This window comes from Ambystoma mexicanum, chromosome 8, assembly GCF_040938575.1.
Source record: "Ambystoma mexicanum isolate Mex_15411 chromosome 8, UKY_AmexF1_1, whole genome shotgun sequence".
Lineage (NCBI taxonomy): Eukaryota > Metazoa > Chordata > Amphibia > Caudata > Ambystomatidae > Ambystoma > Ambystoma mexicanum.
The window spans coordinates 745,756,781-745,784,596 of record NC_090929.1 but is presented as its reverse complement, the minus strand read 5'-3'; the positions used below and the strand labels follow the sequence as shown (position 1 = coordinate 745,784,596).

Genomic DNA, 27,816 nt, shown 5'->3' with positions numbered 1-27,816 from the left:
TCTACCACCAAATGGTTGCTTGGAGAAACGACTGACCAAATGCGGAGTTGAAGGCAGAGGAGCGAAGAGCTCGAGAAGGGATATGTTTACAAAGAGAGAGTTGAAGGTATTTAGGGCCCCAGAAAGCCTTGTGGACAATGCAGATGGTTTTGAACTTAATCCTCGTAGCCAGTGGGAGCCAGTGCAGAGATTTCAGTCCACGAGAGATACGATCCATGGGCTTCAGGCCAAGGACAGCTCTCGCAGTACTATTTTGGATGAGTTGCAGAGGGCGGAGAGTAGAAGCAGGCAGATTTAGAAAGAGGCTGTTGCCGTAGTCAAGCCTAGAGAGAACCAGAGCTCTGGAGATGTTGAGCTTCTGGGGAAAGGAGAGGAAAGGAGGAATACCTCTGAGGCTGTGCAGTTGGTAGTGTGACTTCTTAGAGACATCAGAGATGGTGGAGAGAAGGAGAGAGTGTGTAATTGAACATGACCCCAAGGTTTTTAGCATCACAGGTGGGAGCAGGAAGAGAGCCAAGAGAGGCTGGCCAAGGAATGACAGGAAAGGAGGGAAGAGGTGTGCCGATGAAGAGAATTTCCATCTTACTGGCATTAAGTCAGAGATCGTTGGCGGCACAACACTCCTGGATAGCAGACAGTCAGAAATGAGAGAAGAGGTGGCAGAAGGCAGCCTGAAAATTAGCTGAGTGTCATCTGCATAGCACTGAAAGTTGTGGCAGAGAGCAGCAATGCGTTCCACAAGAAGTGCCAGTTATTGGTTGAACAGCCAGGGAGAGAGGATAGACCCCTGGGGAACACCACAGGTAGAGAGAGAGAGAGATGGAGGAGAGGAAGGACCCTAGTTAGACCTGGGAGGGTTGGTCGGAGAGGAAAGAAGTCAGCCGAGCCAGAGCCTGATCGGTGATAACCAGGTTATCACGGAGACGGTTAAGCAGGATGGCATGGTTGACCAAAGTCAGAAGAGAGATCAAGTAAGATGAGTACACAGGCGGTGTCAGAATCGAGGTTGGAGAGCAGGTCTTAACGGATGTTCAGGAGAGCAGTTTCTGTGCTTCTGGCTGCTCTGAAGCCAGACTGATTATCATGGAGACAACCAACAGATTCAGTGTGAAGATTAAGCTGGGAGATGGCCAGCTTTTCCAGGAGTTTGCCAAGGAAAGGAGTGATGGAGATCGGGCAATAGCCGGGCAGGAGGGGTCGGTTGATGGTTTATTAAGGTGCACAAGAGAGTGCTTCAGGGGAGAAGGGAAGACTGCAGTGCCAAAGAAATGGTTGCAGAAGTCAGCCAGAGCAGGATCCAGGATGTCAATGTGGTCCTTGATGGGTTTGGAGGAACAGGGGAGAACCTGTTTTGACAAGACTTTCATAGATCAGACTTGTCTAGAAACTCCATCTGGGGAGAACAGTGGAAAGGCAGAGAAGAAGGGAGGAGAGGTGGCCATAGTGGGATGGGAGCAGAGGAAGAGAAGAGAGCAGAGGGAGGAGGGGGAGAGGAGGAGAGAGGATAGGATGTCCTGCGTTTTAGAGATGAAATGAGAATCCAGGGCCATGCAGAGGGCTTGCGAGGGGACAGGAGAGGTAGAGACTGCAGCAGGATTGGCCAGCTCTTTGCAGATTTTAAAGAGTTCAGCCGAGTTTTTGCATGCCGCAGAGACGCGGGCTTGGATGTGTGCTCTCTTCTTGGTGCGGACAGAGAGCCAGTATTGCCTTTGGAGCAGGCAGCAAACCAGTTTGTCAGAGGATGCACCAGGAGAACACCATTTCCTCTCAGCCACCCTGCACTTGGGTTAAAGGTTAATGAGGTCTGATTCGTACCAGGAGTTGCACTTGGCTTTGGGCTTCAAGCAGATCCTCATGACAGAGGCAAGAACATCAAGAGTATCAGATATAGCAGAGTGGAGCATGGAAAGGGCTGTGTCAGGGTGTGAGCCAGCCAAAGGGCAAAGTGGGGTGAGAAAGTGGCGGCGAAAGACTCAACTGACACACACTTCATAGGTTTGATAACCGAGAAGGTAGATGGCAGTGCTGGAGTTTGTTTGGCCTGAGGGGTAGAAAGGGTGAGATGGGAGGAAAGGAGAAATTGATCACTCCAGAAGAGAGGAGTGGTGAGAGGTATAGAAAGGGGAAGGTCTGAGGAGATCAGAACATCCAGAGTGTACCCTGCAGAGTGAGTGGGGCCAGGGGGGAGGATAGAGTTTTAGAGCGAGTGGCAGAGGTCGCGAAAGAGTCCAGAGGAAGGACAGGAAGCATCCAGGTGGATGTAAAAGTCTCCAAGAAGGAGGAGTTGAGTGGTCGAGGTCAGGACGGAGGAGGAGAGGTCCGCCTGCTCAAAGAGGAAGGAGGAGATCTGACCAGGTGGCCAATAGATGGCCATAGTAAGGGAGTGGCCAGGAGAGAGACTGCAGACAAGGCATTCAAAAGAGGAGTAGGCCTGCATAGGAATGACAGAGGCAGGAGTCCACTCCCAGAAGATCGGGGCTACACCCCCCCCTGGAACGGTTGCATCTGGGCACGGAGAGAGGATCTTGTAGGCATCAGGGAGCAAAGTGTCAAAGCTGGTGACAGAGCTGGCCGTGAACCATGTCTCGTGAGACCAAGGACATAGAGGTCAAGTTCTTCCAGGAGGCGGCAGATGTCAGAGGAGTGTTTGACAGTTGAGCGAGAGTTTAAATTGGCAATATGTAGAAGGTTGCCATCCGTGAAAGACTTCCGGGGAGGAGTACAAATCAGAGGTACTGCCTGTGGAGGCGTAGAAGAAGATTGGGGGGGCAGAAAAGGAAGGAGGAGAGGGCAAGGCAGCCAATGAGGAGGTAGAGGGGGGAGCCAAAGAAGCCATGGAAGAAAGAGAGGGGACAGCAAGAGAAGAAATGAAATTGATGAGGCGCGGGAAGCGTCTATCAAAGATGAGAAGGTTGGCCCGAGGGCCTTGGACCAAGACGGTACCGTTCAGGTAAACATTAATGATGACCTTAGAGGAGTGGAAGGGGGCCAGGAGGGCCTCCCACCAGTTTCCACCATTAATGGGAGAAGAAGAGAAAGGAGGAAGTACAGAGACCATATGAAGAGTCCATAGGTCTGGTGAGGGAACGACAAAGAGGATGTCAGTGAGGGTTTGTCTGCAGGAAGCACTGGTATAGGTGTCAGCGATAGGGAGGCCTGGGTTGGAGTGGAGGATGTCCCATTTAAACTTCTTCCTACCAAATTTAGTGAGGAGAGCAAGATAGTCGATAGAGAAGCAGTTAGAAAAGATAGGAGAAACAGAGAGCCTCATAGAGATGGTAGGGAGAGGAGAGATGAAGAGGCGGTGTGGGAGGGGGTGGGGGCGTTAAGGAAGGACACAGGGAGGGGTGCAAGCAGACAAGACAATAGTAGACAATATACCAATACGACAAGAGCTCAGACAATAGTAGAACAGTTTGCTAAGTGAAAGATTTGCTAAGAAGACAAAACCAAAAACAAGGACAAGTAGTTGGCAAATGAGAACCTGGAGGAAGGAAGAGTGCAATGGAACACACAGCAGTGCAATATAGGACAGGGCAGTCAGTGAGGCGAATACAAAACCACAAAAACCACAACAGGAGAAATTGACGAAAGAGGACCTAGATGAGGGAAGAATATAAAGGAGAAATGCAGACAGTTTAAGCGAAACAGGGCAGTCAGTGAGGAAAAAACAGCAATGAAGAGCGATCACCTAAGTAGGCAAAGAGACAGCTGAACGGGACAGTAGGAAAAACAGTGGTCAGGGCAGTCAAGGCAGAAACAGAGGGGAGCGTGGGAGCAGAGGGGAGTGGAAGGGGCCGCGAGGCAGTGAGCAGAACACGTGGTCTGTGAATCGTGAGGAACCACGCAGTCAAGGATTGCAAGGGACCATGCGTGCAGTGCGAAGCAATCCGCGGGGCACGTGGTCGGGAATGCGAGGAAGTTGCGAGGACACACGATTAGGGAGTTGCGAGGAACCACCAATCAAGAATTGCAAATGGACCACTTGGGCTAGTGCCCAAGGCAATGCGCTGTGCACGCGGTCAGGGAATTGCAGGGGGATGCAAGGACACGTGATCAGGGAGTTGCGAGGAACCACGCAATCTTGTAGTTTGTGAGATGTTCTTTTTTTGCTTTGTTTAGGGCGGCTCTTAGAACATTGGTTTGTATGATTTGAAGTTTGTTGATATTCCTGGTGGAGGTGCCTGCAACAAGGGTGTTGCAATACTCCAACGTGAAGCCTATCAGGGCTCCTGCAATGGGGAGACAGCTTTCTGTAGAGAGAAATGGTCTGCAGGCATGGATAAGTTTAGTGGTGTAAGCTGCTGACCAGGCAATGGTATTGACTTGCCTGGAGAGCGAGAGGCTGGCGACTTGGATGGTGATACCATCAATGTTGCAGGTTTTGTATGCAGAGTCTAGTTTGTTTCAAGGGGTTTGAGAGCCAATCAGGAGCAGCTCAGTTTTCTTATCGTTGAGGCTGAGCATGTGAGTCACCATCCAGGCTTGGATAGTTTGGTACACTGAAGTTAGGGCATCAGCATTGGTAAGGTAGTCTCCTCTTATGGGAAGAAGAAGCTGAGTATCGTCAGCATAGTTTGTGTAGGAGGTTACTTGCGCGTTGAGTAGATCAAAGAGCGGTTTGGTAAACCAGTTGTATAATGTAGGAGACACATGATCCTTGGGGGACGCAGCAGTTAACGGGGGTAGGTGGCACAGAGGCTGAGGTGGCAAAGACTCTCATAGTTCTGCTGTAGGAAGGAGGATATCCAGGTAGTAGCCTCTGAGGAGAAATGGGCTGATGAGTGGCGGTGCTTGCAGAGTATTTGGTGATCTACCATCTCAAAGGGGGCTGAGATCCAGTAGTAGGAGCAGGGCTAGTTTGCTGGCGTCTTTGGATTCATCGAGTTGGTTTTTTAGATCGAGGAGGGCTGATTTAGTTCTGTGGCCTGGTCTGAAGCCGGTAATTGGTGGGAATGTCCGGGTCTAGCGTGGGCTTCTTTAGAAGTGGTAGTACCCAGGCATCTTTTAGGTTACCTGGCACAATCCCTGATGCAAAGGAGGCATTGATGAGAGAGGATATGAATGGTGCTTGGGCTTCAGCACAGTCTTTGATGATTGGGGCAGGGCGGATGCCCCTTTACATCTTGATGGCTTGAGACCCTTTATAATTGTGATGACATTGCTGTTGGCGACGGGTTTGAATTCAAAGAGGGGGACGTTAGACCCTTTGATTTGGGATTTGGGCTCAGTGATGTTACTGTGGGTAGGATTTTTATTTTGCAGGATCTTTCCTTGTAGCATGGGGATTTTGCTCACTAGTGCGTGTTGTATCTGGTGATATCTTTGGTGGAGTTGGAATTGGGTAGGGATGGTGGATTCCAGTTCTCGTAGTGTGGATAAGTGCTCCTGCTTGCTAAGTTGACTTTGGAGATTCTGTCATCGTAGGTGGTGCTTTTATCTTGGACGATGGCCTGTTTGTATGCTTGTGTTGTGTAGAATTGGATTTTGTTCAGCTGATTAGGTCCGATCTTGGGTAAACCGGCTGTTGATGTGTGCAATGAATTTGGCTTTGCGAATGGTCACTGGGGCTACTGTGTCCATGGCTAAGGACAGGGTTTGCTTATAGTTGTTGACAGGATGGGTTTGCTCAATTAGTTGTTTAAGAAAGGGCAGGCTATTTGCTGGGTGGTTTTTTTCTGGAACTTCTTGTCGGTGCAGCAGGCAGCAAGGGAGGCTTGATGTGCTGTGCTTGTGGTCTACGTAACTGTCAGGTGACAATATTGTGGTCTGACCAAGGGCAGGGTGTGTTAGATAGGATTGTAATACGTTGTGTGAAACCTGCGATTGCAAGTGTGTTGGCTAGGGTGGAGGCGTTGGCGTTAGTGTGAACCTTAAACTCTAGATTTAGATCACCAAGGATTACGACTTTAGAGGTGGCCTTAGCGTTAGCAGGGAGGATAGGTGCAATGTGTAAGGAAGGCATGGTATCGAAGTTAAACACACAAGTGACCACAGTTCAGGGATGTTTACAACCTTGGTTCAAACATGATTTCGTATTGGTTTCTCCGACTCACCGGCTGTGCTGCTTTTACTGGTGCATCTTTCTTGCAGGAGACAAGGACAGTACCGCGGCAGCAGTCGCTCTTCCCGGGCCTGGGTTATCAACACAGGAATGCCCTGGATACCTTTGATGCAGTGTCGGATAGATCAGCGTCAGTTCCCGGTCTTAGGCTTCTCACTTTCCAAGGCGCGTGAAAGTAACTGTTTCAAGAGGTCAAGGGCACTTCCCTCCTTGCAACCCTCTCCCGTCTCGCCACCTTTCTCCTTGTGTTAAAGCGCCATCTTCGAACAGCTGCTTCCTCGTTTGCTTTTCCTCGCTCAGAGTGTGCTTTCGTGCTGCGCCTTTTATCTGTATGGGAAAGTGTGATGGGAGTGAGGTGTGTGTAATGATTAGTAATTGCCTGACCTTGCATGACCAGAGTGTTGGAACAGGTCAGGTATACGGCTCTGGTGTTAGTCCTTTGCCGCTCACGATGAACTGTCTGTGAGAAAGTGTTTGTGTCAGGAAAGGGTCACAGGGTTGAGCTTCTAGGTATCCTACTTGGTAGGATGGGGAAAATGTGCTAGTTAAGGGAATATCACGTCTCACCCTTCGGTGTCCCACTTCCACTCCGCGAAGACCCCTCATCCAGGTGATCCTCCCACACTAGTCCATGTCTAGGAACTGGATCCAATAGCAATGGGTGTGTCCTGGCCTCCTGGATGACAGATCCCGGGGACTAGTGGGTAAGACACCTTCAGGTTTATCACAAATGTCATCCTCGAAGGAATGAGGAGGGCCTAGGGGCCAGTAGATAAGGTGGATAGTCACTGTGGTTGTGTGCGATAATGTGAGTTTGATGGTTACTATTTCTCCTGAAAGGATGGTATGGGTCTTGGCTTCCCTAATAATAAAGGAGTCTTTGGCTATGATGGCAACCACCCTTTACCCCCCCTTCCATCGGGTCTGTCTTTGAGGAAGCTGGAGTAGTGTTGGGGCAATGCTAGCGAGAGAGCTGGACCGGAGGCTGCGTGCAGCCAAGTTTCGGATTTGGCCGGGACATCTAGGTTATTGACAGTGAGCAGATCTGCAATGTCGAGAGCATGGGCAGCCAAAGATCTGGCATTGATTAGTGCTCCTCTTATGCTGTGTAATTCTGGGATTTGGTTTACAGGTTGAGGAGTGGTGGTGTTGGTCTGCGTTTGTGAGGGGGTGTGTAGAGCCTTTCAGGGTGTGCCGGGCCTGGTGGTAGGTATGGGGGACTTGGGCGGAGTGTGGATTCCTTGTGGGTCGGGTAGGCTGGAGTTGGCTCTGAGGCAGGTAGTGAGGTGTAGGTGTAATGTTGTTGTGGATATGCGATGCAGTGGTAGGCCTGGAAGAGTTAATTGCTTCAGATGGGCTTTGCGGTGGTGAGGGTAGCTTGATGGTGGGATGTGCCGTGTTATCTATAATTCTGGGTTTAGGCAGAGGTAAGCTAGTGCCAGAAGTGCTAATGAGCACAGACAGGTTGTGGCCGAAATGCTGTGTGGTGGTATGAGTATGTTGCTTCACAGTGGGTTTATTTTGCAGGCGCTTGATGTGTGAGCACAGGGGGAACAGGCAGGCAGCTGCGCTTGTGAGATTGTGAGTCTGCAGAGTGGAATTGCGTAAGGTGACTGGGTTGGTGCATGGGGAGGGTGAGTTGTGTTTGGTCCACGACGGAGTGCGGTAGGTCCGTGAAGAAAGGCATAGGCATTGGTGCCAGTACATGGGGCAGTTAGCATGTTAAGGGTGTGTGCCTGTTCATGGCTGGCAGACGTATTCACTTGTGGCTTGGGATAGGAGGCAGCTTGGAGCTTAGAGCCATGATCTGTAGGGTACGATTGTTCGATTACCTGTTTATTTTGCCCCATACTGTATTGAAATCCTATTAAACGGCACTAAACTGGAGTTTCTAGTCTTCTGCTCTTTTCATGCCTGCCGAGCTTGTGAACAACCGTCTAACAGACATGCCAATATACTGTATTTTGGTCCATTTTACTTTTCCTTCTGTAGACATTCTTATTTTTTCAAAAAAAAAAAAACAAAACAAGCACTTCCTTTTCACCTACACACCCTACCTGTTGTATCACTGTTCTGTGGAATCGTGTATTAAGCTACAAACCATGAAAAGTAAATTCATAAAACGTGCATCTAACTCCTTTAGCTGTAGTTAGTAGCAGCTTGTGTGTTTGTATTTGCAATTTCGCTTAAAGCATATACTTGTGAGAAGAGGGTTAAATACTATTTCGTTGTGGTGTCACAGGTGGCTCAAAGAACATTACAATTCTTAGAGAGGGCTCAAGGGTTTTATTGAACTTTTGATCAGTGTACTAGGGCTCTGTCTCTCTCTAAAAGCACCACTCCCTTCCTAACCCATTCATCCCTACTACCCAGGCAAGTTTATACTGTGTTTTTTTCCAAACTATCTAAGTTCTGACTTGTCTAGAGGGGAAAACCCTATAGACAATTGCCTTAACTGTATCACCTACCCGTGCGACTTGCTAGACTGAACCTACAATATCAATGTTGGTTGACATAAGGGATCGGGTGTGCCTTTCAGACACCCTGCACTACTCAGCCTTCTTCCTATTATGCTCACGTATTTCTATCCCTCTTTTTCTTGTGTTCTCCTATCACCCCTCCCCTGCTCCCAACTCTACCCACCTTGACTCCTACTCTGTCCTCTGCCGCTGTCCCTCTGATCTCTGTCCTCCTACCAGTCGCCTCCAACCTTTCATGTTACTTCTCCCTCCTCCACACTACTACTCCATCCTCCACTCTGTTACTCCCTCTTCCATCTACTACTCCCTCCACCACTCTAATACCCTCCTCCTGTCAAGTACCTGATCATGTTGTAGTTAAGTATGTGGTTGTGATGTTTAGCTCCTGGCCCTTCCTTAATTCTCCAGAGTGTCATTTAGTGGCTAGTTGGGTCTGAGCCCCCTTTTTTGTAGGGAAAACAGAATAGGTATCCAGAGGCTGACTCCTCACGCCACGAGACAGATTTCCCAAATTAACGTGGCGTAGAGACGGCGCAAGGTGCTGGCTGGGAAAGCTGGTTGCAAAGTAGGTGACAAAACCATTTTACTGATGGCAACAGATGGAGGCAAGGCGAAGAAGTAGGTAACCCCAGGGCAGGTAATCACTAGGCAGGGCGTGCAGAAGGCAACAAGGTTTAGAAAAATGTAGGAAGAAAGGACAGGAAAATTTTCCAGAACAGGTTTGCAGGGTAGAACGAGAAAAGGGGCAGGTTGGCAAGCAAAGCGGAACTGAAGCACAGCAGCACAACAGTAAACGGAGCAAGCAAGCATACGGAGCACATTGAGTTTAAATAGCCTGCTGCTCCCTCAGTGTGTTCATTACAGCAGGCGTTGCCATAGCAGCGTGTGGCGCTATGCGTGTGGCTCAATCATAAGGAAGCAGTGTCTTGGCCCTGCGCATGCGTGCTGAACAGAGACATGGGGGCGCCTGTTACAGGATCACTGCAAGAACGCCTGTCCCTGCTTTTGGGACTGGGCTAGAGCCCTCCGCCATTACTTGGGCTGCTGGCCCCTCCATTCCATGACTGCCATCATGGGTAATGCTGCCAGGTAGGAGATCGCGGACCGCTGCAGTGACAGGCCCCGGGGCATGACGCCTCCACCCTACTACTACTACCGCCACTCCACTTTCTCCCCAGTCACATCTCACTCCCAAATCCATTTCGCGCTCACATCCTACACTACCTCTAACAGTCTCACTCACTGCTCATTTTCAAGTACCTTGTCGCGTTGTTTCTGTATCTGAAGGCGAGGTGCTTCACTCGAGGATCATCCCCCGTTCTCCAGAGCTTCACCCAGTGGTGATTATGACATGGGGGCTGACCTCCAGGGCTCCCCCTGCACCAGCCAGCCAGACAAGGTCCACAGGTGCTGGCTCCCCACGCCACGAGACAGCTGTTCCTGGTTTTTCGTGCCGAAGGGACAGTGCAGGATGGGACAGCTGATGGTAAGGTTGTCACTCAAGGTAGTAGATTAGGACAATGGAAGAGCCAGCAAGAACAAGGAAGGAGAACAGAAGAGGAACAAGCAAAGAGCAAAAGGACAGGACAAGGTCCAGCAGGACATAGAGAAGGAAGAAGGCAGGCAAGGAACCAGTGAGCAAGCAAAGACAGGCTGACACTAAGAACCACACTGTAAAAGCAACATGCAGAGCGCATTAAGACACTTCCGTTCCTTCCAGCACAGTGTTTATATAGCCCACAGCTCTTGATCTGTGCTTGTTGCGGTGAGCGTCATCACCATGGCAGCAGAGGACACCATGCACAGGGCTCCGTCTTGTGAGAGCTGTGTATCGGCCTAACGCATGCGCATTGCCTCTGGACATGGTGGCACCCACAATGAAGTGCCGCAGGTATGCCTGATCCGGCGTTGGGGCCCGGACCAGGATCGTCTTCTGTAGGCGTGAACGCCTTCTCCTCCTGTCCATATTCGCCATTACGGATAACGCTGCCAGGCAAGAGAAAGCAGGCCGCTACGGTGAAAGACCTTATGCACTCACTAACCAGTACCACTTGCTCTCACAAACCAATACCTCACCTTTTTTTAACTCGCCTCCACGCTGTAATCCACTGCTGGTCTGTTTGTCTGCTACCTCCTCCTCCTCTGCCCTCACCCGAACAACCACAACTTCCTGCTTCCTGTAGCCTCCCTTATCCTCCACCCCATACCCATCCCCTGATTGGTTTGCTGACCCTGGTCAATCTGGACCTGCCTTCCCCGTCCAGGAAGAGTTATTAGCACAAGACCTTACAAAGAGTGGGTCAAGCCCCGCCCCCCTTTATGTGTGCGGGCCGCCATGTTGTTGCAATGAAGGTGACTTGCGCTGCCAAATGTCAGTTTGTTTAAGGGCCACATGTGTGTATATCCCAAGGTAAGTGTAGTCAGATTGGGCATTTCAAGTCCCTGGTGGTCTAGCCTGGCCACATCAGTGCTGCGGCTCTGCGCATTGAAGCTGGTGAGTGCTGTGCGGAATTTGGCACAGCTGCATAGGCTCTCTGGGCCCTACTGTGCTGATGCTTCTCCTCCACATTCGATGTGTGCGTCGAGGCTGGGGAGCGTTGTGCTGTGGCCAGGGAAGCTGCATAGGCTCTCCAGTTCTTCCTTTCTGAAGCTCTCTTCTATAGTTGGATCTGTCGCTACTGTAGAGATTTGTGGGGCACTTATGGGTTACTGTTCTGCAGGTGGTCGTTTTGCCTTGCTGCTGCTTGTCTGGTGACTCTGGAAAAGAGAGAGAAGACTTGACCAGCACTTTCTTCAGATGGTTGGGGGAGCCAAGTTAGTGCTACGCATGTAAAGGCATAAAGGCAGGCACTTTTGGAGTGAGCAAGAAAGGGGGATCTTTCAACTGCCACTTTCCCTTTGTGATAGGACCGGCTCTAGCTTCCACCTTGGTAGTAGGAACTCCTATCACCAAATGACAAGGTTAGGTTACTTTAGCACAATGGTTTGAACACTGCATTTTGCAGACCATCTTTAGACACTGTGGTGACATGTTCTTTACTATATGTAGTGGTTCTGTGCTAAGGAAGGTTATGTAACTGTGAAGGAACCCCAAATGGGTGACATGTAGGGAACCAATGGAACTGGTGTTTCTGGCTGTTTCTGACTGGTGACACTGTGAGGGGAATCTCTCAGGGGTGTTTGTGATTGAACCCAAGTGTGATCTGAGCGTTGAGTAAATGGAGCACAATGTATATCTCGGTACTAGGCATTTTTCCTATTAAAACATCTAGGGCTTCCCACTCGGAGTTGGGGAAGGGAGACCCTCAACATACAAATGCAGGTTCATATATACTGTGATTGTATGACTTACCTTTGATAGAAAAGCCCATCAAGGAGACTACTGTTAGAGACGACCTGAAGAACACACAAGCTCATCAAGACAGTTCAAGGGTTTATATTTTCATAATAGTCAAGGGGCTTTCTAAAGGCTGGTCCTCTTTCTATCCTTTTGCAGGCTGTTCCCTCCCTAACCCGGGTTCTCAACTCCACAATTTTCACTAGATTGGTAATCCTTATTGTCTATGAAGCGGTCTATATGATTGTGATGGCTAAACGGCAAACGCATCCTCTATATAAAATCTTTCTGGGAATAACCTAGTGAGTCTTTGATCTAAGTTCACCATAGCAGTATAAAGTAAAAGTGTGTTCCTTCCAGACACTTGGGCATCACTTGGTCTTATCCATCCGCATCCTGATGTTTCTCTACATATTGTCTGTCACACACACTTCCCTCTTCCCCCTCACCTTCCTAATACTTCACTCACTGCCTCTCACCTCTCTCCCTGATACTTTCTCCTCTATACCTTCATTGTGCCTCTCTACTACCTCCATTTACCCTCCAATCTTAATCTCTCTCCATCCTTGACACCAGTACTACTCTCCCCCTCCATACTACTACTCTGCCCTTTCCACACCATTACTCTTTCTCCCTCATTACTCTGCGCTCAGTCACTTCACTTTCATTTCCCCAGTCACCTTCTTATTCGCTCCCTAATCTTTAATTATTAATCTCACTTATTCACCTTGCACATACATGGCAACGCAAGTATTACTATCTCCCACCAACAAATACCTCACCCTACTCACTCCTTCAGCAATTCTCCTTCACGCTCCTCTGTCCTTCCTCAGCCTGGTCCTAGTCCTCCTTTGATGTCACCCAAATAAACCACTCCTTCCTGCTTCCATTCCCTGCCTTTTATCTGGCCCTACTCCCTCCATTAGCACTCTCCCTCAGCTGGTTCTTGGGCCAACTGCTGACTGTAATTTTGCCTGCAGAGGTGTTAGAAGCAAGAAAATATATAAAAGCGGTTTTACGCACTGCCCCTTTCTCATGCATGGGTCGGCTGGTCTAAGGTATTGGCTGCCTCCAGCATTCAATGTTCAATGTTCATGTTCATGTGAAGGCTTTCCAGCCAGTTAGAGATGCTGGCTTAAGGAGGGATCCGCTCCACTGCTCCCTCACATGTGAGTATAATGCCTGAGTGTTGCATCATAGCTGGAACGCACCAAACCCTTGTTCGTACTGGGCTAAGATTGGGTCATGTTGAGAGGTACGGCTTCAATTGGCAGCTCGGCAAGTGATTCTGTGTTCTGTCTGTCTTTCTCTGTGTCGGGTTGCTCGCTGGAGATTCCACTGCTAGGACTGTTGGTACTTGAAGCCCCAGTGCACAAATAGAAATAAAATGGCCAGAATTGGGTATTGCAGGTAGGGGATGATAAACCCTATGGGCAGGACTGGATCAGGAAATCCCCATGGCAGCCTCCTAAACTGAGAGGGGTCCCCATCCCCTCCGGACAGGTTCAGGTCTCTGACCCTGCCATACTACCTTGAGGTTAGGCAAGGTTTTGCCCCTCCTGTTATCGGAAATCTGCTAGGAGTGATTTGACTGACAGGCTGACGGATAGATGACAGACTGCAGCTATGGGTAGGGTTTTAGAAGCCCTCTAAGCTTTATAGTCAGAAAAGGTGAGAGCATTGTTATTTCCTAGCATGTTTTTTTCACAAACCCCGAAAGTAACACCTACTTGTTGGTTTTATTGATGAGTCTCAGCAGACTGAATCAGCATTACTTTAATAGCTGCAAAGGGTGTATATAGGGGGGGAGCCTAGCAGCTTTGCATCGCTTCGCTTGTAACCTGTGTTTTGTTCGAAACACCGTTTCCAGAGTGTACCAAAGATCTCGCTTGGTAAAAAAAGTGGTGGGGTCACTAAATACACTAGTGCAACTTCCAGAATACACCACAGATGCGGATAGTAGAAATTTAGTATTGCGTCTAAAACATTACACCCGCACAGCATCCAGAGTGCCCCACAGGTGCTTCTGACAAAGGGCTGCTTGTGGGCTACTTGTGTAGCAGTGCTAGTAAAGCAATTTAATAAACGATATGCTTCTGAAATAGGTTTGTGTGTAGCACATTTAGTGTTAGCTGTTATTAGTACTCCCAGAAATGCTATTCCAGTTAGAAACCGATACAACCAATTACACCCTAAGAGCAGTCTTAACGCAGACATACATCCCAACCAAGGAAACACACTCAGTAGTGCTCTTTTATACAAAATAAACACACTGAGAAACCAATTAAACCATCTTTGAGTAGGAATTCTTGGCAGTAAATGATACATTGCTTACCTGAAGACATAATCTCAAAGGAGCAGCCCACCTCTTGGTGGTAATATTAGATGACAGAAACTAGGAACTCTTAGACGTCCCGCAGTATAAATGAACGGCAGAATCGATGGGTTCATTTTTTTTTGTACCGATTTCACTATCCCATACAAAAGGGATTGCAAATGTACTATTGCCAACAGATACGCTACAGAATGAAGCAAAACAAGGATTATCTTTCATACTACCGGAAAAGATCAATGTGGTCCCCCAAGAATCCAGTGACGACATTTTAGATATCATCCAACAAAGCTTTCAGGGGATGGAGAAAGACTCCTCTTTACAACAACCTGGGCCAAACCTCCGAGATGGGATCCTATTTAGAGACCATTAGTTTTGGCTCCCCACACAAGTAATCCAGCAATTTATGTTTAGCTGATAGCATGACAGTCCTCTGGCTGGTCATTACGTGCAACAAAATCCCTCAGAATTAGTTAAAAAAAAAAAAACAATAAAGGTAGGAAGGGATGGGACAGGACATACATGCACACAGATATGTTCTATTTACTGTAAAACACTCTGTGAAGTACTTAACATGTTACTGCATCCAATACACTCAGTCATGGCATATAATCTTCATAGACTTTGCCAGACTTTAACCTTCAACAGGAATGACTACTGTTTGCGTGATCGTGGGTCTATCCGCCAAAATGGCTCATTTGTAAACCCTATACCAAGCACTAATTTCAGTGAGCCTAATTAGAGAATTCAAGACCGCGTTCTTCATGTTATATGGCTTACATGAAATCACAATATCCAATCATGGCCCTCAATTTATATCAAGATTCTGGAGAGAAAAGAAGAATGTTGAAAGTTGATGTCCATCTGGCATCCATCGTGGTATCACCCTCAGAGGGATGGACAAACAGAACTGTTAATGTTCTGGACAAGAAACTGAATGGGCCAAATATGAACTGTAGTAAATTGGGAGATGGCTAATGATCCATTTCAGGTAAATTAGTGTGCACAGTAATAACCCGAGAGGGAGGGGGAGGGAGCGAAATATCTTAGGATGATGCCATAAAGGCGTGCAGCGACAAGTGATACAAAATGAGTCAACAATGATAGGGGAGGAGCCTGGGAATGCAATAGAATCCCTGAGTGTCACTCTTTTATATTAGCCAGAGCGTTTGTCTTTTAAATCCTAGCGGACATTGAATAGGGAAACTGCCATTTGTTGGCTTGAGGTAACACTTGCTCTGAGGGCTCTCTAAAGGGACATGCGCTGTAGCATCACTGAGGCAGTGTTTCAGGAGCTCTCACGGCTACTGAGTGAAGTAAATCTGGCTGCCATTTTCTGATTTTTGCCATCTTATACCAGTTTAGACAATGGTACCTTATTCTTTGCCAGAAGTACGTCAGGGGTGATGGCCCTATGCCCCTCACCTAAGGAGGTGGACGCAGGATATCGTCAGATCAGAGCCACCATGTGGATGAAGTGATGATGAGAGACGGGATGGAAATGGAAACCAGACTATTAGAATATACAAGAAAGGCTATTATGTCTTGTGGTGGGAGAGGTCAAAAATAATTGACGTATATTTTAAGGGGCCAGACTATGGGGAGAAATAAGGGTAAGGCGAATTGGCAGTAGGTTGGGTTAGATTGGGTGGTGGGTTTAAGAGATGCTGCCCATTTATTTGGTTTGCAAACCAGTAATAAATGTTGTCATACCTTGTCCATTTCCAATAAGACTCCTTAGTCCTTTTTGTTTTCATTTGCGTTGATAGTAGTTCTTCATTTCAACACCAAAAACATAAGCTGTCCCTATGCGTCTCTACCCCCCTCTTCAAGAAAACAGTCCAAAAGAGTGCTTGTCAGTATGTCCTACAAAATAATCAAATTCTGCTGTCCAGAAACCTCTTCTAACCTGAATCCTGTCCCTATCACTGTAAACTAAAAAGAATCTAACTTTAACAAAGATACAAAAAGGGCCTTTGCCCAAACAATAGAATGGAGGCTGGTACCCACCACAATGTCTCTTTATCAGAAAGGGATTTCTTGCCCCGTGGCACAGTTCAAGTAAAGGCACCAAATGTCTCTTCCACCTTCCCCTCCTCGGGTTGCGTATCAGTCTTTGGATAGTGTCTCGCACCCAGGATTGCCAGGCACTTTGACTCAGTCTCGGATCGTGGTCCACCTTGGGAACCCCTTGGTTTCTAAGCCCACACCCGGTACTCTCCTTAGGCATGCCACCAGGGAATCTCGTGGTGTTTCTCAACTTAACTACCACCTGGATTTTACCCTTCCGTGGGGTCTCTGGTTCCTCTCACCCCGCCTTGGGTTGCTCTCACCCAGCCATGGGGTCTGGTTTAGCCTTTCTACCCTCCTACGGGCTCCTTGGAACGACTGCTTACCTTCTGTCTCAGCGCGGTGCCGGGGCAGGCGTTCACATAGGCAAATGCAGTTTCCCCCTCCAGTAATTGTCTGATGGAGCTGGTCCTCCCTTCGCACGGTCTACCTGCAGGGTTTCGATGTCGGTTCTGCGTTGTGCCACTCGTTCAGTGCTCTGGCATTCCCGACTGTGGGAGACTCTCATGGGCCAGGCTTCTTAAATCCTGACCCCAGTAGGATTGCCTGGCATTCCGTGGGCTTGACCACGGGTCCACCCGCCTCACGGGGCGTGTGCTTGCTTCTCTCTGCCACACCTCTGAGGAGGTTGTCTCTCTTCCTCTGCAGCTCCTCAGGCTTCTCTGCTCTCCAGGTCCAATGCTGATTGGATCTTTATTCTTCACCCAATAAGGAGGTGGGCTTACCTCCGATTCTCCCTTCGGTGTTGAGGACAGTGCCTGAAGAGTGTCAGAATGCATACCAGCTAATGGTGTCGGAAGTGTTTAGTGATTATACCAGTTAACTCCCATATAACCAACAAAACGATTACATTCCTGAGACAAAGAAGGACAACAGATATCAGTGTTCAGGGATGGCCTGTCCTCGAGGGTGGGATCACCCCCAGTGGGATCCCACTTGCCCTGTTCCCTTTGCTTGGCAGACTCACCTCCCTAGTCCTAAAGGGGTAGGCTCCCCTTTGAGAAGAGGAGACAAATTCCCTGGATTTGTCACTAATGTCCACTGTTGGTTTTATGCCCTCCTCTAGTCCGCCTATGGAATAGCGACTGAGGAAATCGCCATTTTCTTGCTCTTTCCTATTTACTATTTCTATGTTCTATTATGAAACAAAAAAAGCTGTAGATCTAAAAAACATCTCATTACTCTGGCGGTGGTGTCTTTTCTCTAGTACATCATTAGTGGTGAATGGTACCAGACATTGGTGTAGGAAGCAGTAGGTCATTTTACAAGTTTACTCTTATATAGCCAGCAAAGCTATTACATTCCTGAGAAGAGGAGGGTAACACATATTTCTGTTTAGGGATTGCCTGTTCTCGAAGAGGGAGTCAAGCCCAGTGGCATCTGCTTGCCCTCTTCCCTAGGGGGTGTTAAGGTTAGCATGCTCACCTCTCTAGTCCCAAAGTTGGTGGCTCCCCGTTGGGCAGAGGGGACACATTCCCTGGATTTATCACAGTACTGTGGTAAGTCAGACGTAGGAGCTGGTCCAGAAGTCCTGGTTTAACACATTTTATTCAAAGAAAAGAAACATCAACTGACCCTATAGCTAGATCTGTACCGTCAAAGAAAATAATAAAAAGGTTCTCGTCAGGATGTCTCGCATACATTCTGTCCTCTGTTCAAAGGCCTAGTCTATCTTATGCTGGCCCTACCACAAAATGCTAAACAATATGTTTCTCTCTCACTATAGTTGGGCTTCTGGTGACTGGTTTCTAACCCCACCCAAAGCGTTCTCAATGTCTTTTCTGGCCCTTTGCCAGTCCTTATAGTTCAAAACAAAAGAAAGACATTTCATCAGTTTTCCTTGTGGCAGAAAATACCTCTTTAGTAAGTTCAAACAGTTTGACACATGCAACGGCTCATGGTACATAAATTTACACCCTTATATTAGCATCATTATTCATATTTCCATACTTATTCAGAAATGCTAGAACTTGATAATGTTTGAAATGATTAGATTATTTTGATGAAATAATCCAATATACCCATTCCCCCCCCTATCCTCTTCCCTACCTATCCTTATATGTCTCAAGTCTGTCTCCCGGTACGTCTCCCCCCAAATCTCTATATTCACTACATATAAGTCACTCGTTGCAGACCTGTGATATAATTAATTCTAAACTACAAGTTATATTAACACGGTTTATATCTATTATAGTTCATATTACATTCGCTGTGAATTTAACAAATGACTTAGCCTTATAGAAATACTATTACAAAGGATCAAAATCATTTACTATGTCATTTCTTTGTGGTTCTTGTTTTATTCAAAGTCTATAACCTGTTGATATCTGTATCAAAATCAATATTTTAACAATAAAAATCATTAAAATTAAAAAGACCTCAAACAGTTTGACACCTACCCTGCTCTCTGGGTTTATTCTCTTCTGTGTAACTTAGAGGTCCTCCTGACCCCTTTTGGTTGGTTTTCACATAGTCTATAATGACTTTGCCTCCATTTGCAATGTCTGGCGAATTGGCATACCTTTCTTGTTCCCTCTTACTGAAGTCCTGAGATTTCTTATCCCGTTGTGGAATTTGAATTGTTCTGGCCCGGTCTGGGCTCTTCAGCGCTTCAGCTTTGCTGGGTAAAGTGCTTTTCTTACTACCTCCTTGTTTTTTGTGTTTTTCTTTTACTGTCTGACCTGGACTATAGGCCTGCACAGCCTTTCTGCATGGTCCTGTTTCTTCACCACTTTGTGGGTTATTTGGACTCTTTGCCCTGTGTGAGATTGCAGCTTTCTCAACCTTCCTTTTATTAGTTTCTTCAGACCCTTGTGGGGTAGTTAAACTCGTAGACCCGCATGGGCTTGTGGCTTTCTCAGCCCATTCACCTCCTCGTTGGGTATACAGATTCTTAGCCCTTGTGGTCTCTGCTCTGGACTGTCGGCCATCCATTCTTTCTTGATGTGAGGTTGCGTACCTTTTCTCCAGTGGCTGAGTTTTTCCAGGGCTTCATTGTTTCTGGCCAGCATGGTTCTGTGTCAGACACCCCAGTACAGTTCTCCCACTCCCTCCTTACCCTCTACCTTTGCACCTCTCTTGCTCTCCCTGATCTTTTTTACTCTCTCCAGTCATCCTCCCCACTCTGTTTCAATCCCTCTGATGTTTACACACTCTTGCTATTACCCCTGCAATACTTGGAATGGCACAAACTCTTCAAGCAATATGAGAACAATTTCACCCCCGGCTACTCTATTGACCAAATCGGAGTCAAATACTTACGAAAGAACTTTGGGAGAAGTATTGGCTATGAAGAGAACTTTTGCAGAGCACATGACAATTGCTGATTGAGAGTGTGCAGTCATTAGCTGGCCCAATGAAATTCAACCATATCTGATTTGGGGTACGAGCAGGAAAGATTGTTGGCTAATAACCCATGCTAGGTTTGACTGCCTCCTTTTGTGGGGAAATGCTGATAATTGGAGGGACTGTGTGTCCTCTGAAGAGTGTCCACTGTGTGGCTACTGTAAGGAAGATCTGGCACATTTGCTTCTGTTCTGTCCGGCCCTTAGGGAGATCAGACAAGCAACTATATTGCCGGTCCTGAGAGTGATTAACATACGATCATTTAAGCCTGCTATTTTGTTTCTCTTGAGTGCTGACTCAGTTTTAACTGCATGGGCACAACTTTCGTTTTTGAAGAGAGCTATGTATTACAGGAAAAGGCTGTTGGATGAATGTCAACCTTTGGTTACCCCCCGTTTCTGAACTCTCCTCTGAGGAATCGGTTGTTTTGCTGACTGGACCCATTAACCCAATGGCCGGTTTAGGGGACTCTTAGTGCTAATAATGTTGTGTTTTTGTATCCAAGTTGGACTATGTTAACAATGTTGTGCTTCTGCATTCAATATGTACTGTAACAAGGCTGATATGTATTTGGGTATAATATTCAGGAAAGTGATTTTATGTATTGTAATGAATTGTATGTTGTTTTTATGTGTGTTCGATGGATTTTATCCGAATAAACATTTGACTGAAAAAAAACACCTACTATCTAAGGCTAGCTATAGATGATGGCCTAAAGGCCAAGGATTTAGCTATCTGGCTCCCTCCATGGTTCGTCTAAGGATTACCTAAACTGCCCGCCTCAGATTTTCTGAACAAAAATTATGTGGTCTTAATTGTGCGATTGTCAGACACCCCAGTACAGTTCTCCCACTCCCTCCTTCCCCTCTTCCTCTGCACCTCTCTCGCTCTGCCTGATCTTTATTACTCTCTACCATCGTCCTCCCCACTCTGTTTCAATCCCTCTGATGTTCACTCACTCTCTCACCTAATCTCTCTACTACCTCGGAAAAACTTGGAATGGCACAAACTCTTCAGTAGTAACCAGCCCCTCCTCAGTGCAGAGGCCCTGTAAAGGCTAGTGTCCAATAGCATAACAGGAAACAAAGAAATGGCCCAATATTTAAAGAACCTATGATCTTTATCAAATGACGGCTCTATCCACAATACTGCCAGCATCACCATTTGACTACATTATGTGGCATTCAGGACCACCTCCATTTTCAGAAACGAAAGACGGACTATAGACTAAGCAGGGAGTGGCTTAACACAGCATACAGTATAAACCAAAAAGAAATCACTTCAGCATCATTACAAAATCTGCATTGCAGTGGAAGCCTCTTGAGGACCCTCATAGATTATTCAGGTGTTTTAGCTAGATTTTCATTTTCAAAAGATTCCCTTTCTCCAGCCTTCATTTCAAATGTATTTCTATCCTGTGCGGAAGCCCGCAAAGGTTTAACAAATAAACCACAGTTGGGGACACAGGCGTCAATCAAGTATCACTGACCTGTTTCGTACATCAATTAATAGATTGGATTTGTGATCCCCAACAGAGGAGGGTATGAGCAGCAAGGGGAGGGGACAGAGGAGATATTAATCCTTCATGAATACCACCAATTCTCGTACCACTTTTCTAGATTCGAAACAATATCCATCATGTCCAAAGGGATACAGTTGGTATCCTGTGCAAACCGGAAGAGGTACTGTGGGGACTGGTTAGACCTCTGCAGGGTTAGGATGCATCTCTACCCCTGTCCTGGTTAATCAAGTGATGGCTCAGCATCCATTACTATTTGGTGTCCTTTTTATTACCTGAATAGGACTTCTGGAGGTTTCTACCAGCCCATTCATATTCTGATGTAGACAGGTTTTCAGTATTATTCTTAGGTGTTTTGTGTACTTTTCTTCTTTTATCAGTTAGTTTAGCACTGAGAAAGAGCCTCATTCCCCCTTGACCTCATCATGAGTTTTATTTCTCATTTATTCTTGCACCACAAAGGGGTTAGATGGATACAGAAAATATACAATGCAGTATGAATACAAAAAGCACATATTTGTTCATGTTCATATGGGTGACCCGAACATGAAGCCACTTTATTGCCTCTGTAGGAAAACCATAATTATACTGGGAAGCTTGGGGTTGAGGCCTTCTTTCTGGAAGAAAAAGCTCAAAGCACAAAACATTAAAGCTGGTGTTTGGATCCAGAATGAAAATTCGGAGACCAGGTGGGTGTGGACCATGTAAAGAGAACCCCTGCAGCACATGCAAAGCAAGGAAATAAGAGAGTTGATCTGTCTCCATGCCTACCAACAGCCTTATATGTAATCCCCAAATTCAAGTGACAGTCAAAGACCTCTTCTAATCCCAGGCCTTAGAGGGCTGTTTGCCACCCAGGAAAGCTGACCTGCCAGAGCCTCAGGCTACCCAGAAGCAGTTCAGAGTGTGAGTCACTGACTACCCATCCTCGTCCATGCCCCTCTAAACCCTAGGCATAGATGGACCCAAAGAACAGAGCTAGTTGGGTATCCAATGGGCCAGACCCCTTCTCCCAGTTGCCCAGTTGCATAAGGGCACATTAGTAAGGGTGCTGGTGAAAAGCAGGGGACTATTGTCGCAGATGGCCTGTAGAATACACCAACTCCCAGATGAGGTCCACAGGTTTTTATTTTCAATGTGCCGAGTGGCAGTCCCTCTAACGTGGGGTGGGCAATCCCACCCTTACCCAGTATACCTTCGGCCCAGACTGGTACTAGTGATTGGAAAACCCTACTATCTAAATGCTATCGGTCTATAGGGGATGGCCGAAAAGGACAATACTGTATCTATTGTAAGGGTGCAGTACGAGGAGACTGACACACATGTGGCATGGTGGTTTCTACAGATTTTTATTCACCAAGAAAATGAAGAGAAAACCTATCTGTCAGAATGTCCTTGTAAACTAAAGAGTCCACCATCCTTTGTCAAAATCTCCAATTCTGTCCCTTACAACTAAACTAGAAGGTTGTGTCAATGTTCTTGGTCCAGGAGAATTACTTACATCTCCTGGGCTGGGTGGCACAGTTTGGGTTGCAAGTTCTTAACCTTGGGACATAACTCCCTGCCCTGGTCCCATTACTTCACAAACAAAGAACTGCCAATCCTATAACACGCCATCAGAAAGTTCACTGTTTATTCACTCGGGGGGGGGGGGGGGGATGACTCCCTTCCCATGGATCACTTGCTCCCAACACATACTTGTCTTGCCAGTGGAAATCACTCCCTTCCACTGGCCTCAAGATTCTGTATTCAGTTCTCTTAATTGTCAAGAGAATGACTCCCTTCACTTGACTGTGGCTTTTTTTTAATAAAGTGGAATGACTCCCTGCCCCTGATGATCCTCGTTTCACTGTTTTCCTTCTTTCTCAACAGTTCATGTACAAGTATGATCCTTGACCCAGTATAGCCCAATTGGTCTTCTGGTTTGCCAAGTACAGCTGCAAGGGAGAGCATCGCTCTCTTTTGCCTTTTCAGATAGTGGGTCCCAGACCCATATTTCTCTATTGAGCTCGTTGGACAGACATGGTTCACCATCCTGCCAAGTATTGTCACAAAGATGATTTATGACGTTCTCTGGGCTCACTCTTAGTTCATTGGATTGGCTTAGTTTACTAACCTGCCATGAAGGAGATTATTTGTAGCACTCCTCTTTTGGGGGCGTGAATCCCAGGCCTGAGTTTCTCTATTACTTTGTCCTAGCAGACCTGGTTCCCTTTCCTGCCAGATACTGCCATAAAGAAGATGACTTATATGGATCTTCTTTTGTGGGTCCCAGATCCTGAGTTTCTCTCTCTCGCTCTGTGTTTTTTGTCTTTCTTAATATTTGTTTATCCTCTAGGGGTTCCCGCTCCACCCCTGTATTGTGGCTCTAGAGTCCTCCATGACTCTGTTGCAGCCCTGCCAAACGTCCTGGTAACCTGTGTACCTGTAGGGTTCTTGCTGGTGTGCTTTGGTCAGGCTTGGACTCTTCTGGCTTCTGTTTCGGGCTTCTCGCGTTTTCTCTCTCTCTCCGATGTGCTGTGGCGCCTCGGCAGCCTATCGTTCCTCGCAGGATACACAACTTCACTCGACCACGTGGTCCAGCTTCCTTGCATGTCTGGACCTCTGCTTCACCAACTTTCCAGTCGGTCCGTCCATGACAGCCCGGATAGGGACGCCTCTACCTTCTCTGCAGCGTTCCGGTCACCAGCCTTTTCGGACTTCCGCGCTGTACGATTCCAACACTCTCGGCTCCTCCAGGGATAGCTTGACAAATTCTCATATCCGTCTTATATTTTGATGTTGGTGTTTGTAGTGGCCCTTAGTTGAGAACTAGAATGCTCACACCTACTTTTGGTCGTGATCTTCATAGTTCTACACCTCCTCCTTGTTCCAGTCTTTGTGATGCAAGTCTTACTTGGGTAGTCTGGGCTCTTGTTCCTCTCAATCCATCCAAAATTACTGGCCCTACACAGGTACTTGAGGTGGTTGGTTATATTACTGTGGTGTACCACAGGTGTAGGATGATGAGGGTAATTGGCAGGGGGTCATAACGTGTTTGAAACAGTGTGTCACTTCATATCATCCATCAGTCCCTTTATTCCTACCGCTAACTAGGCCCCAGTGGTTGCAGCCTTGGTTTTGAGTGTCCTTCACTTCTGTAATTCACTCTATTTGGCCCAATCTAGCTATCTAACTGATCGGCTGCAACTACTTCAAAATGCCGCGGCCAGAGCCACCCTCCGTCCACCTTTTGGTGCTCACATGACTACTTTGTTGAGGCAACTGCATTGGCTCCCCGTCGTGCAACGGATCTTGTGTAAGTCCTGTGCATAGTGCATAGAGCCTTCCATGGGGTCGGTGCAAAATTTCTGCAAGACAAGTTCCCCCGTTACCTGCCTACTCTCACCCTCTGCTCTTCGACCGCCCTTCAGGTGGTGGTACCCCACTTTAGGCTGGTCCGCAAAGGGGGCCGTGCTTTCTCGGCTGCCACTGCCAAATCCTGGAACAACCTCCCCCTGCCCCTGCGTGAGATCACCGACCACCTGACCTTTCGGCGAAAACTAAAGACTCTGCTCTTCTAATGACTGCGGCCTGTAAATTTCCCTCATCTTCTCCTGTAGCGCCAAGATGCCCTTGGGTGTACGTGTGCTCAACAAGTGTAACTAACATAAAATAACATGCTATTGAACAGTTTATGGAACATATGTGAGGCACCTGTACATTTTTGATAAGTCAGACTTTGATGTTCAGCCATTGGGTTTTTTTGGCTTCTAGACGGCACTTTAGCACCACAATTTGTGGGCCCCACACCAATAGTATCAAACGTGGAGAGATGATAATGGCACTCAGTGATGCATGCATATCTGCATTGCATTATCTTTCTCCTCTCTCCTACTGTAAGCTTGTATATTAATGTAGTGGTGTTTTTAGGGTCTTTTCCTTGAATAGCAATGTGTTTGAGGAAAGGACGTCAACAACTCCACTTGCATTGTGACCAAACTCTCCTGAAGTATGAGGCAAGACCAATGATGCTGTGCTGTGGTTAGCTAGGCTTCACCCTATGGCAGACTAGTGAAGCCCAGCTATTCTTATGCGTCACACGGGCGGGCTGGAGAATGGGTTGTGGGGGAGGCGAGGTCATAACTGCTCTCCCAACCTCCTTTGCAAACCACTGTCCTACTTACAAGGCAACAGCTACAGGTGTTGGTTTTGACAATGCTTGTTCTGCATTGAGTGTAAGCCTCAGATTTGACTATTTATTCAACACTTCCAGATATTTTTTTTTATTGTTCTTTTGTGATCCTAGATAAAACATGCAAAGCTAATTTTTAGCATTCTGTAAGGAAAGTTACAGATGGCAATGAAAACTAATACATTCAAATCACTCTCCCCTCCCTAACTTTCATTCCTCTTTTACTTTGTACTGATTATCACTAATCTGAAAAGTTTATTTGTATTCTATTTCAGTGTGTGCACATTAAGAATTTAACATCAATTATCTCATAATCTACTTTCAGATTATTTTGAATTTCACATCAATGGATCTGTTTAAAAGTCGCCTGTGCTGGTATGATTATGTTGAAGTCCGTGACGGTTATTGGAGGAAAGCATCATTGTTGGGTAATAATCCGTCAATTTATGTTTTGTGTTTTATTAATCATCCAGAGAATTGTATAGCATTGTGTATAGTACAATAAAGAGGGGCAAAAGTGAGTGATGGTCCCACAGGTTGCAGAAAACACCTGTATTTTGCTTTTAAGTAAAACTGGCAAATTCTAAGAAAAATCCACCCACTTAACCTTTCCGACCATGGAGCGAAATTGGCAAATTCACAAGTTTCCCCAATCAAAATTTTGCTTTTGTGTGGCTTTGCTTTCCACATGCAAATATTGCACCAAATTAGAGGGCTATGAAAACTTTCGGTCCCCCAATTGGATGAAAGATGTATTTTGCCGGAAGCAAAACTGTCAAAAAAGTGAGTCGTCCAAACGTAGTAAATGAGAAATATGTATGATCAGCTGGTGAAGTGAAATTAGAGGCACATTTTGCCCCTTCACTTTACTGGTGGTATTTTCGCCTACCCTTAATAGCGACTGCCCAAAGCGATCACATGCAGCACCATACAAATCTATTGGGCAGCCGTTGCCTCCCTTGCGCACATTGGCGCAGTAGTTGTAGTAATACGATTTAGTCTGGTGGTGTGGGAGAAATTAGGTTATCCTGTTTTTGAACTCATGGCAGGGATTCCTGCAAGCAAGCAAAAGAACACATATTTAGTTAGTGTTCTCTGTTAATTAGCGTTTTCTGTGGGACAAAACCGACATCAAGTGTGAGAAACCTGAAGGTGTCTCCCTGACTAGTCCCCGGTGGTCTGTCATCCAGGTGGCCAGGACATGGCCATCGCTATTGTATCCAGGTCCTGGGGGTGGACTAGTGAGGGAGCATCCCCTGGATGGGGGTCCTCGGAGAGTGGAAGTGGGACACTGACTGGTGAGATGCAGTACCCCCTTCTTCCAATAACTTTTCCCCAACCTACCACGTAGGATACACAAGCACTTTACCCCTCCACCCCCGTTTCCGACGTGAACACTTTTGCACATTATGAAGGACGATGGACTAATACTAGAGTTATTTACCTGACATATCCCAATACCAGGGTCAGGCAAAGTCAGGCAATTGAACCGAACCACACACACCTGATGGCCCTTTCCCTTCCCCACAAGGATAAAAAGTGGAACACAAGAGCACAATATGAGCAAATCGGACCGCATGTCCAGGGAGCTACCTCAGCATGGCAGTTCAAGAGGAGGAGAAAGACGGTGCATACCGAGAGGGTAACAAGGAGAGAATCGACTTTGCCCTTTCCGACCAAGGCCTGTGAGTCCTCCGCAGAAGGAACCATAAGACCGCAAACAATAGGCAGCGTGCGTTGCAGGAGATGTCAATTGTGTACAAGACCACCCTCTGCTGATAACGAAGGCGGGGAGAGACGCTTGTCTCTGTGGTACCAACCTTGACTCCAAGGAGAAAGAAAGCCAAGCATTTCATCACAGCTGGTGAATCGAGAGGAGAGTCAATAAGAAACCAAACTGTGTTGAAAGAAAAGTAGCTAACGGCTAATTGAACTTTGAAAGCATAGAAAGCAATTGTTGTGAAAGGGGGAAAACCAGTAACAGAGGAGTCTGGGACCACGTGGGTACTCACTCAGGAAACTCTGGTCGAATACCCAAGTATTGAAACTACCGTAACAAGAAGGCCTTGGGAAAGACGAGAAGAGTGGTCAAAGTGGTCATACGGGGGTCTTGTAAAATCCTATGTACAGTTTAAAGTCTGACCGACATATGATTGTAAATCCAAGAGATGTGAATCCTGCATCGTAAAAGCTGGATGGAAAAGAAAAGATTTGCAGGGGTGAACCCGAACAAGGGATGGTGATAAAGAGGAGGCGAAGTATAAAGTCCCGAAATACAGTGGGTTGACCAGAGTGAACCCGACCGAGAGATGTCCACAGGGAACTGTTTAAAAAGAAATTAAGATGCGTGAAAGCCACAAAGAAGATTGTGTTGAAAGCCATAGTGAACCCGGCGGAGGGATGCTAACAATTGTGAAGGGTACGAGCCCGCAGGAGGGCTACTCGGGTGTGGAGAAGACATCACCCAAGGCGAGAAAATAATTTTTGATAAAAAA

General features: G+C 46.9%; 1 protein-coding gene across 1 annotated transcript in view; it reads left to right on the top strand.

The window, feature by feature from the left end:
- TLL2 (tolloid like 2) overlaps positions 1-27,816 on the top strand; it is a 1,535,386-nt gene that overhangs the window by 631,242 nt on the left and 876,328 nt on the right. The window contains exon 8 of the mRNA XM_069610570.1: positions 25,647-25,749. Within this exon, the coding sequence (XP_069466671.1) occupies positions 25,647-25,749 (103 nt within the window). The remainder of the gene's footprint in view (positions 1-25,646; positions 25,750-27,816) is intronic.